Below are 11298 nucleotides of genomic sequence, written 5' to 3'. Positions count from 1 at the left end.
TTGGAAGCAGTAGGGTACTCATAAACAATCATGCACTCATTTACCTAAATTCGGGACAACAAAATTCATGAACTCAATGGTCAAAGTCAATTTGCAATCGTTCTAAAACTGCTATCATTTCAGCCACAACCAAGCCTGAAAACATGGTATAACTACAAAAACTGTCATAACTGACCCCTTCTTGTATTACGTTTAGCCTCTCAGCAATTACATAAAGTCATCAATATCACAAGATGTTAGTTACATTCAACAATACCAAAGCAAAATCACAACAATATCATACAAATGATTAGTGAGACTGAGGATAATTCCAAACAACATCTGTGATACACCAACAATAATTGACATCTTCATTTTGAAAGAGTTAGTAAATGTGATAGAATTCTCAGCCAAGTGTTCTTGCCAGATCTATGAAAGCCAAAACACAAATCTTACAAAGTACAGTAATATAAACACCAAATTACACATAACCACAAAACACACTCACATAGAATACACACAAGTATCTTAGTACATTTACTGACTTTGGCTACAAATCAAATATAAACACATTGTAACTGACTACCTGTTGCAATGTTAAGTTCTTCTGAGACCCACAGTCTTAATGACTCATGCAACATGAGCAGACAAATATTGCCGTAAACTACGAAGAACTCAATTTCTGTATGATGTCATATAAACAACCAGACATAACTGAAACTGGTTGCTCTGAAAACACCAAAACATAAACATCTTTCAAAAACCGTAACACAAAGACTGCAACCAAAACAAAACTACAATCCACTTTCTTGTATGTGCATTTGCAACAAATAACCTTCCAAATACAATTGTTACTGATTTCATGCAATAGTTATTAGACAACAACCAAAACATTGACAAACATATGGCCAACCTACAAATATCACAAATCATAGGTCAGTGAACCAACAACTGCATGCCACTATAAAGCCATGATAAATTAACCATGTATTGAGTACGTCTACAAGCTCCCAACCCTTGCTAACAGATAAACAAATCAAGAAAAACTTAACAGCAATATGCAAACCGTCCCCAAGACAGTCTCTATTCTGGTTACACCCTCTAGCCAACGCAACAAAATCTGGTACAACTACCCTCTAAAGTTCAAGATAGCAATACAAAAAGCATCATCCACATCTGAGACAGGAAACACCTACCATAGGTATGATATAAAGCCTTATTGTAAGAACATCACACCTTAAGATGCCTCCCCTCACAAAGAGCAAGAAACAACTCAGTAACCTGGAAGTGGATTGCTCTCGCAAAATTGCTCGAGTCCGCATACATGTGGAAAGAGTAATTCGACTACTGAAGCAAAAGTATACAATTCTACAGGAAACTTTACCTATTACTTTACTCATGTCCAACGCAGAAGACGAATTGAGTATGACTGATAGAATTTGTTAAAGTGTGTTCTACCTGTAATGTATGTCGTAGTGTACATGTAGCGCGCGTTACGGCATACGCGCAGACTCGATTTAGTGTAGAGTAGACGCGCCAGCTTGTGTTCTTAGTTCGCTCTGTCTGGTAACCAATACATATCGTTGAGTTGTTGCTGCACGTAACCAAGGACGTTACATGGTGTCAGGCGGGATAGGACCTATCAAACGCTCGGATACACAGTGAAAACGATGTCAACAGGAGGATTCACGTTCGATCATCCATCCATGGACTGGAATGCCACAGACACATACCAAGAGTTCAAACGCTTCAAGGAACACGTGTCGTTTGTCTTCGCTGGCCCTCTTAGCAAAGCCACGAACGCGGAAAGAGCCGGGTGGCTAGGAATGTGGGTCGGTCAACAAGGCAGAGAACTGCACAAGACCTTCAGCTGGGCTGAAGGAGAAAAGGAGGACCCCGGAAAGGTTCTAGGGAAGTACGAGGAGTACGTAAGCCCTAGGAAGAACAAGAGAGTATCACGCTTCCGATTTCACCAACGCGTACAAAAGGAGGACGAGAGTTTCGACACGTTCCACAAAGACCTACGCCTTCTAGCCATGGACTGTCAGTTCCACGACACAGAAGACATCCTAATCGACGGCATCATCAATGGCTCACGTCACAAGAAAGTACAGGAACGCCTACTCTATGAGGGTCAAGAACTTACACTTACCAAGTCCATACAAATAGCTCGACAGTTCGAGCTGTCACAACAGCAACTGCGAGAAATGAGAGGCGAAGACTCTGGAATAGCCGCTGTCAAACCACAGAAGGCGATCTACAAGCCAAAGAAAGCACAACTCTATCCAGCTGTTGAACAGCAGGCACGCGACAAACCGCAGAATTTGCACACATGTGGCAGATGCGGCAATGACCAGACACACAAAAAGACAAGAGGAAAATGCCCAGCACTAGGATCAACCTGCACATACTGCAAGAAGAGAAACCACTGGCAGACCGTATGTCGAGCTAGAAAGACCAACAGGGTCTACGCAATGGAGCCTCGGAGTCCAGAGGTCAGCTATACAGCACAAGACAGCGACTCTACAGAGGACGAGGAAGACAGATCCTACATAAACGCTGTGGAACCCTCACATCGAGCCAAGCAAGACAGATGGTTAGTACGACTGGAAGTAGGAAGAAGCACCAAAACGTTCCGTATTGACACTGGAGCAAAGTGTAATGTCATAGTTGCCAGCAAATACAAGAAACTACGCAATAAGGGTGTCCTGAGGAGGTCACGGATAAATCTCTACTCTTACAGCAACCACAAGATCAACTCCCTTGGCGTGGCAACAATTCCCATCAGATACAATAGCATTGACCTGGAAACTGACTTCGAAATAGTTGACCTAGAGCAAGACAACATCATATCAGGCGATCTAGCAGAACAGCTAGGCCTCATACAGAGAGTGAGCAAAGTGAACACGCGCGTGGAAACACAGACACAACTTCCACACGAATTTCAGGATTTCCCCGACTTGGCAAATGTAACTGGAACGTTGCCCGGCACCTACACCATCAAAATCGACCCCAGTGCCAAAGGAGTAGTGCATCCAACAAGAAGACAACCTGTCATGCTACGGGACAAGGTCATAGAGAAATTGAAAGAAATGGAGAACGATGGCTTTATCACCAGAGTAGAGGAACCCACAGAGTGGGTTAGCTCCATGGTAGTGTCCCTCAGGAAGGACAAAGTGAGGATCTGTATCGATCCTCGAGACCTAAACAAGGCAATTAGGCGGGAACATCATCCCATGAAGACAATTGAGGAAATCGTCAGCAACATTCCAAGCGCAAAGGTCTTCTCAGTCCTAGACGCGAAGTCTGGATTCCTGCAAATCAAATTGGACCACGAGTCATCAATGCTAACTACATTCAACACCCCCATGGGGAGGTACCGGTGGCTACGTCTGCCTTTTGGACTAAAGTGTGCTCCCGAAATTTACCAGAGAATCATGGACCAGATGCTGGAAGGTATCGAAGGGGCAACCGCCATCATGGATGACATATTGATAGCTGGCCGGGATATGAAACATCATGACCAGATACTCCACCAAGTAATTGAACGAGCCACCAGCTACAATTTACGCCTCAACTACGAGAAATGTCACATACGACAACCATCAGTTCGATACATCGGACATCTCATCACAGCCGAAGGGCTAAAGCCAGATCCAGAAAAGATAAAGGCAGTAGCGGAGATGCCGGATCCCCAGGATCAAAGTGACGTCAAAAGGTTTCTAGGCTTCGTCACTTACTTGGCAAAATTCATTCCAAACCTAAGCGACGTGGACAAGCCGCTGAGATTACTTCTGAAGACAGATGTGAAGTTCGAATGGCAACATGAACACAAAGCAAGCTTTCAGAAGCTGAAGGAGCTGTGTACCCATGCACCAGTGTTAGCTTACTATGATACTCGGAAAGCAGTAGAGATACAATGCGATGCGAGCAGCACAGGCGTAGGGGCGGTATTACTCCAAGACGGCAGGCCAGTAGCTTACTCATCAAGATCAATGACGGCTACTGAGTCGAGGTATGCTCAAATTGAGAAGGAAATGCTCTCGATTGTCCATGCAACCACAAAGTTTCATCACTATGTCTTCGGAAGACACGTACAAGTATACAATGATCACAAACCTCTGGAAAGCATTTTCCTGAAGCCCATACTGTCGGCACCAATGAGACTGCAGAGGATGATGCTCAAGCTTCAATGGTATGACTTGACTGTCACCTACCGAAAAGGGAAAGACATGCAACTAGCAGACACCCTCTCGAGAGCTTACATCCCAGGTGAAGATCCCGGAAACAATGACGACCTCGAATACATCAACACACTCAAATTTGTGCCAATCACGGGTACCAAACATTCGGAGATCCAACAAGCGACGTCTACAGAACTGAAGAACCTCCACTTTGTTATCCTTTCAGGCTGGCCAGAACGGCGGGAGGACGTCCACATTACAGCACGGCCGTACTGGGACTCACGAGACCAATTAGTAGTACAAGATGGCATCATCTTCAAGGGTACAAGGATAGTAATCCCGCCGAGCCTTCGTTCCCAAATGTTGAAACTACTTCATGAGTCACACCTTGGAGTAGTGAAATGCAAACAACGCGCCAGAGAGGTAATGTACTGGCCAGCCATGAACGCCCAGATAGAAGACACTGTACGGAGATGTGACCGCTGCGCGGAGTACCAAAACAGACTACTACCAGAACCTCTCATGCCAACACCAGTCCCAGACCTGCCATTTATTGAAGTGGGAATTGACCTTTTCCATTTTGAGTCCAAACACTATCTCATACTGGTAGATTACTACTCAAAATTCATTGAAGTGGATGAGCTGCAAGACCAGACCACGTCCTCTACAATCCAAGCGCTGAAGAACCAGTTTTGTAGACACGGCATTCCAGAGAAATGCAGGAGTGACAATGGTCCGCAATTCAGCTCATCAGACTTCCAACAATTCTGCAAGGAATACGGTGTCGACCACATAACTAGCAGTCCTCACTTCCCGCAGAGCAATGGTGAGGCGGAGAGAGGAATACAGACAGTGAAACGCCTCTGGAAGAAAGTCAAAGACAAGCAGAAAGCCCTTTTGGACTATAGAACAACCCCGTTAGAAGGCATCAACCTGTCACCTGCTCAACTGCTCATGGGAAGACGTCCTCGTAACACACTTCCCTCATCCAGAAAGCTACTAGAACATACCTCCTACAACAGAGAGTCTGTTCAGAGACACTTCCAGATGGAGAAGATGAAACAAAAGCAATACTATGATTCCAGACCAGGAGTGAAACCATTACCATCTCTACGACCCGAAGACGCAGTAAGGATGGCACCACTGCCGGAATCAAATGCTTGGCTCCCAGCCAAGGTCGACCAACAACACAAGTCACCACGATCTTTTGTTGTAGAATGTCCGAAGAGTGGAAGAAAGTACAGACGGAATCGAAGACATCTTCGACCGTACCCAGAAGCCAGTTCTCTTGTCAATGACACGTCCAGGCTCGATTTTACAACCGGATACAACAGTCTAAACTCGGACAATATAGCCTCACCTCTACCGGATACACCCAAAGCAGCAGTCAGCGAAATGGAGGAGAGCTCTGACCGAAATACAACTCCAGTGACCGCCAACCCGCAAGTGACTCGTTCTGGCAGAAATATCCGAAAGCCTAAGAAGCTGGACCTGTGACTGTACAACTCTAGTAAAGGAAGAGAGATGTAATGTATGTCGTAGTGTACATGTAGCGCGCGTTACGGCATACGCGCAGACTCGATTTAGTGTAGAGTAGACGCGCCAGCTTGTGTTCTTAGTTCGCTCTGTCTGGTAACCAATACATATCGTTGAGTTGTTGCTGCACGTAACCAAGGACGTTACACTACCCTCTGTAACTGCTGTGAATCTGTTGTGTCGTTTGAGTGAATTTGTTTGATAATTTTTTCTCATGAGCCAGACAAATGTCAGATCAAATTTAATTTTGACCAGCCATTGGTAAACTTAATCGGCCATTCTGATTCAGTGTAAGACATCAGTAACTATTTATGCGTCTGCTTGTATTGACCAGTAGCTGAAAGTTATGGGCCAAAAAAGAATTTATATACCGTACTTAAACGTTCAATTAACAATTTTAAAAGCTGTATAGCATACTAACTAAGCAATTGACACAGATTGCTCAGTAGTGTGAGATTTTTGTCTCACGCAACATAGTATGATACGTAACAAGTAAGTGATACATTATGAAGAGCCAATATCTTTATTACTTTTTAAGCCCTACTGTAGAAAGGAGACAACCTACATTTAAGCTGGAAGTGTCGTTGACTTTCAGCTATGTAATGGACAAATTGCTTCCCTGCCTCACCTGTTTGATAGGCAAGACCAAGATCTGACCTCTAATGCGTGACTTTTCAGGGCATTTGCAAGTGCCCAGATAGAGTGGATACCCCATCATCTACCATCTAGCAATGTCTTCTTCCCTTCCTCCACCAACGCTCTCGACAGGCTCTCTTCTAATGTATAACTGCCACAATCCATTGTAGAAGTAAACGTGCTCAAAGTATCATCATGTAACATGGAGCCAACTAGCAGACTAGCTAGATGTTTTCATATTACTGGCACAGAATTTTGTCTTTGCGACAATGGAAGAAGCAATAGAGATGGCACTGTGTAGTAGTTTCTGAGCTACTTGCTTTTGTGACGTGCTCACCTTCAGTGCACCCAGTCAATGCCAGTGATGCCATCTCCTGCAACCTGAAATGGTCGGTGAGTTAATGGAGAATCAGATGGATACAACTGAGCAGCGACTAGATCTACTTGCAGACTCGTACTCAATTCACAGTCACACAAATGTAAACACCAGAAGTGCGTGTATACCTACTGTACTTTCCCTGTACTTTCAATGTCAATCATGAAAACTGTTCTAAAGGGCAGCCTAACCACAACAAGGTGTGAAATAGATATCTGTTACTGAAACCTTGAAAAATCTAAGTAAAAAATCTGCTACATTGAGAATATTTTGGCAATGGAAGGTCCTATGTCATGTAGCTAAGAAGAAATGTCAAAACAGCATCTCTTGGTGTTCAAAGGGAATGTAGTAAAGGATTAATCTTTGTTATACTTCCACATGTAATTATAACATTAGAAGGTGCTAGCTTTCACATGCAGTAATGAGACACATGCAGTAATTAGACACCCAAACACGCGATTTGCAAGACATTCATGATTTTCATTCAATCCATGCACTCATGCACTCACTGCCGCAGTCTGTGACATTTACTGATGTGTCTGGTGACAAATTAAGCACTGACTGAAGGCCTATTAATTAGAAACAGTTTTCCTGTTTTAGGATTGGACACGCTATCTAAAACTACTTGCTTACTTCAGATTAGATCCTAATCTACCTGTGGTTTTCACATTTTGAGTGCACACAAGATGACAACAGTCATCTGGTGCCACTTCAACATAAACAGATGTTTCTAGTATAACCAATTGCAACAACATGCCAATCATTGCATGTACATGCACATGTGTGTTGTGTCCTGTTTGGGTGGGCAAAATGTCAGGCTGTGGTATCAGTATTTTGCCAGGCTGTGGTCTACTGATACCAGCCAATTGGCATTTTTGTTGGCCATCATATTGATCCCTGTATGTCCTATAGTGTTGTAGTGCATGGTTTACAGCTAAGACAACCACAACCACCAAACAACTCCCTTTGTATTGAGGCTATAGGATTAGAAGCAGAAACCAATGCAGAGATTAGCAGCCAACATTGCCCTATTGTAGCTACTAAACGGTGCGCTTTCTTTTTTGAGTTTCTTCTGCAGTCAGGACATAACCACTTTCCTCGTAGGACACAGCTGATCTAGAGACACCAAATTTGGAACCATCCAATGGGACAGCTTTTTTTGTCACAAGCAATCATTTTTCCAGCCTCCTCAGTTCTACAAAAACGCCATTGCTCTTGGCTTGCTGGATGAAGATCGAAGTCGTCATGTGATACAGGGAATGTCTCCACTGAATCATCAGCTGAATACAATACATATATATGACGGATGAAAAAATGTAGAGGCTAAATACATTCACCTACCACATACCCATTTTTATCATAATTAGCTGTGTGACAGAACTTAACCCCGCCCTGAACATTCCCGCGCGGCATGAGGGCGGAATAAGGGTCTGGCTATGCAAAACTAGCGTGACGCTGTGTTGGCATACAGCCACGTACTGCAAGTCCAGATGTCGATATGAACACTCCTTTACATCAGCAACTGGGTGTACTGCACTGCGCGCATGCCAGGCCGTCAGCTGCTCAAACGTAACTTTAAGCGTTTACGTTCAGGGCCTGCGAAACCGATCCGGCAGGTCCGGCAAAAGTCGGACCACCATTTGGCAAATGACGTCACTGTGAAAATTTACAATTTACTCTGTTGCTATTGAATAGTGAAGTGCGCTGCCATTGCTGGCCTCGGATTCCACGACCTTACCACAAACTGGCGTGCCTAAACTATGTCCTGGACATGAGCTCTACTTGGCACGTGTGTATCCCGTGTTCGCCCCGTGTCTTGGTAGCTATGTCTCTCTCGAGGCTACTTGCTAATCCTTTATCGTGTCCGGAGATTGGAGAGATACCACACCAAACGACAGACACCACGTTTCCTAAAGTGAGCTTCAGTGGAAAAAAGATGTCATTTACCGCTCATTTCACCCAGCGTGGTTTCAGGAGTGGAAGTGGCTACACTGGGATTAACAGACAAGTCGTGTTTTCTGCGATCTGTGCATCACAGCTGTCAAACAGAAGAAGGTGAGAGGCTCGTATTGGGCTGATAGCGCTTTCGTGAGCAGGGGCTACCAGAACTGGAAGGACGCAATTTCTGCATTTAGAAACCACAAGAGTTCATCATGTCACAAAGAGTCCATCGAAAACGTCATTATTCTTCCTGCAAGGACACAGGATGTGGCAAAATTCTAAGTTCAAGGGCGAGCGAAGAGAAGGTGAATAGTCGCAACACTACTGGCCCGCACGCTCGTAAATCGACGTAAATAGCACGTAAATCGACGTAAAATACGAAGTCACGTAATTTTTTCGTAATTTACGATCCTGGGTCGTATGTTACGTCTGAAGTGTAGCTTTGCGCATGCTCTTTGCGACGTAAATTACGAAGATCGTAAATTACGAAAGATTTACGTGTCTTCGTATTTTACGTCTATTTACGTCTTATTTAGATACGTTGATTTACGCAACATCGCTAGGTCATAATGACACGTGCACTGTGTGATTACACTCCATCATTTGACATTAGTATAGGAGCTCTTGAACATGCATCTTTATTAATTAATTAAGAATAATACCGCCGTTCAGTACATGCAAATGTGTGTAAGCCGTATACAGAGTACTACACAAGGCTAGAGACCAAAGGTTTGACGGAGCCGTCAATCTGTGTGAACTGAAGGTGCCGCCTATGGGAGGGTCTACGCAGTGTACAATTGTGGTTGATAGGGGTTGAGCTGTCATTAGACACTTCGTGCCAAGAATGGATGGTTCGCTAGAACTGGTGAAAGGCAACAAAGACCGGTTGCAATACACGGTAAGCAAGTAAGAATCTAGCTATCTAATTATGAAGTGTATGACTGACTAAAATTGATCTAAGTGGACTACATCGTGCATTCTCTAGACCGAAATTCGATTAGCTGCCTATAGTATTGGCAAGACCTTTTCTAGAGGAGACGTACAAAAAAGGCTTCTATGAGCTAAACTTCGATTCAAAAAGTAATGTCAACATGATAAGTTTTTGGTGATGTAGTAGGCATAAATATGTTGACAGGCCTGTGGTCAAAGTCTACTGTAGAGTTGGTATTATGCAAGACATTCGGCAGCGCATAAAACGCCATGAATGTAACACAGCGTAAGTGTTTATCGTTTTGCACTGTTGTATGCATTTTTGGGATAAATTTTGTCCCGTGTGCATCTAGACGATCGCGACGGCCTCGTCATTCTAGGAATTCCAGATCCGTATGTCGCGCCACGTTACCAACGCAGTACTCATCACAACATTCACCTCTTGATCATGAACAGGCAGTCGGTGATGAAGGTTTGGGAAACCTGCAGCTGTCGTCAATTGCAAGCTCGGAACTACGTATTTGTCGTGCACGTGACAATTGTAGTTCATTATCACAATATTTAAATTCAATTTGTGGTAACAGGTGAAATAGATTTCCAAGCTGCAGGGCTAGTGACAGCTGCAGGTAGCGTACCCACTTCCAAGCAACAGGTGCATGCTTTTGAACAATCATGACCATGGGCTGCCCCGTGACGCTGGGACTTCTAGCTAAACGACAGGTATTCTAAAAATAGCTATATATAGATACTCTGACTTACAATTAGACATCTTTTTTGATACAGACTCTTTTTTGATTGAAATAATTCAAATTATCGATGGGAAGACGATTCTACCTGGAAGCAGAAGAAGACAACTGCCATCAAGGGAACTAAATGTATTAGCATTATCTACATGTGTACGTTCATGACATTATCATTGATCTCTTCATTCAGCAGGAAAAAATTATTTGGAATCAAAAAAACTGTCAACTAATTTATCTTGTGATTTTGTAATTTGTATTATATCATTTTGTAATTAACATAATTATTTTGATAATAAAGGAAATTTGCATATCGGTGTGGCAATTTGCACTCTCGCGTTACTGCATGCATATATACGGAAACTCAGTTGTAAATTCTACGTAACTGCTACGTATATGACCGTAATTGAAAAGTAATTAGGCCGTAATTAGATGTAAATTTTACGTAAATGCCCAGTATATGAACCGTTTTCACAACGTAAATTGACGTAAGTTAGAGTAAATGGAGTCGTAAACCCTACGTAAAACAAACATAAATAACTCGCAATTGCAACGTAAATGACTCGTAATTACAACGTAAATGACGCGTAGTTGCAACGTAAATGACGCGTAATTGCAACGTAAATGACGCGTAATTGCAACGTAAATGACTCGTAATTGCAACGTAAATGACGCGTAATTGCAACGTAAATGACTCGTAGTTGCAACGTAAATGACCGTAAATAAACGTAAAGTGGCCATTTACGAACAAATACGTCTATTTACGAATGAATACGCCTATTTACGAGCACCATCGGCGTAATTTACGGTTTCAATACGACGATCGTAAATTCGATTTACGTGCTATTTACGTCGATTTACGAGCGTGCGGGCCAGTAGTGCAAGTGCCTTAAAAAATATTTGGTACTGTTCAGTTTCTAGCAAGACAAGGATTGCCACTACGTGGTGATGGTTCGTATAAACTGGACGGTAATTT

General features: G+C 43.3%; 1 protein-coding gene and 1 long non-coding RNA gene across 3 annotated transcripts; both read left to right on the top strand.

The window, feature by feature from the left end:
* Positions 1-1649: 1649 nt before the first annotated feature.
* Positions 1650-5660, top strand: LOC134195207 (uncharacterized protein K02A2.6-like). Its single transcript, XM_062664206.1, has one exon. The coding sequence runs from the start codon at positions 1650-1652 to the stop codon at positions 5658-5660; it is 4011 nt and encodes a 1336-aa protein (XP_062520190.1).
* A 3424-nt stretch (positions 5661-9084) lies between these two features.
* LOC134195112 (uncharacterized) lies at positions 9085-10633 on the top strand. Of its 2 annotated transcripts, none has more exons than XR_009972320.1 (6): positions 9085-9550; positions 9638-9732; positions 9788-9868; positions 9936-10302; positions 10366-10457; positions 10516-10633. It is a non-coding gene; the product is annotated as an uncharacterized LOC134195112 (long non-coding RNA). The 2 variants fall into 2 exon arrangements; XR_009972321.1 differs by having other exon boundaries at positions 9085-9558.
* The last annotated feature ends 665 nt before the right edge of the window (positions 10634-11298 follow it).

This window comes from Corticium candelabrum, chromosome 19, assembly GCF_963422355.1.
Source record: "Corticium candelabrum chromosome 19, ooCorCand1.1, whole genome shotgun sequence".
Taxonomy (NCBI): domain Eukaryota; kingdom Metazoa; phylum Porifera; class Homoscleromorpha; order Homosclerophorida; family Plakinidae; genus Corticium; species Corticium candelabrum.
This window is presented reverse-complemented; position numbering and strand designations above follow the sequence as displayed.

Excerpts from the sequence above, each read along its gene's own strand:
- LOC134195207 (XM_062664206.1), top strand. The coding sequence starts at position 1,650 with ATGTCAACAGGAGGATTCACGTTCGATCATCCATCCATGGACTGGAAT.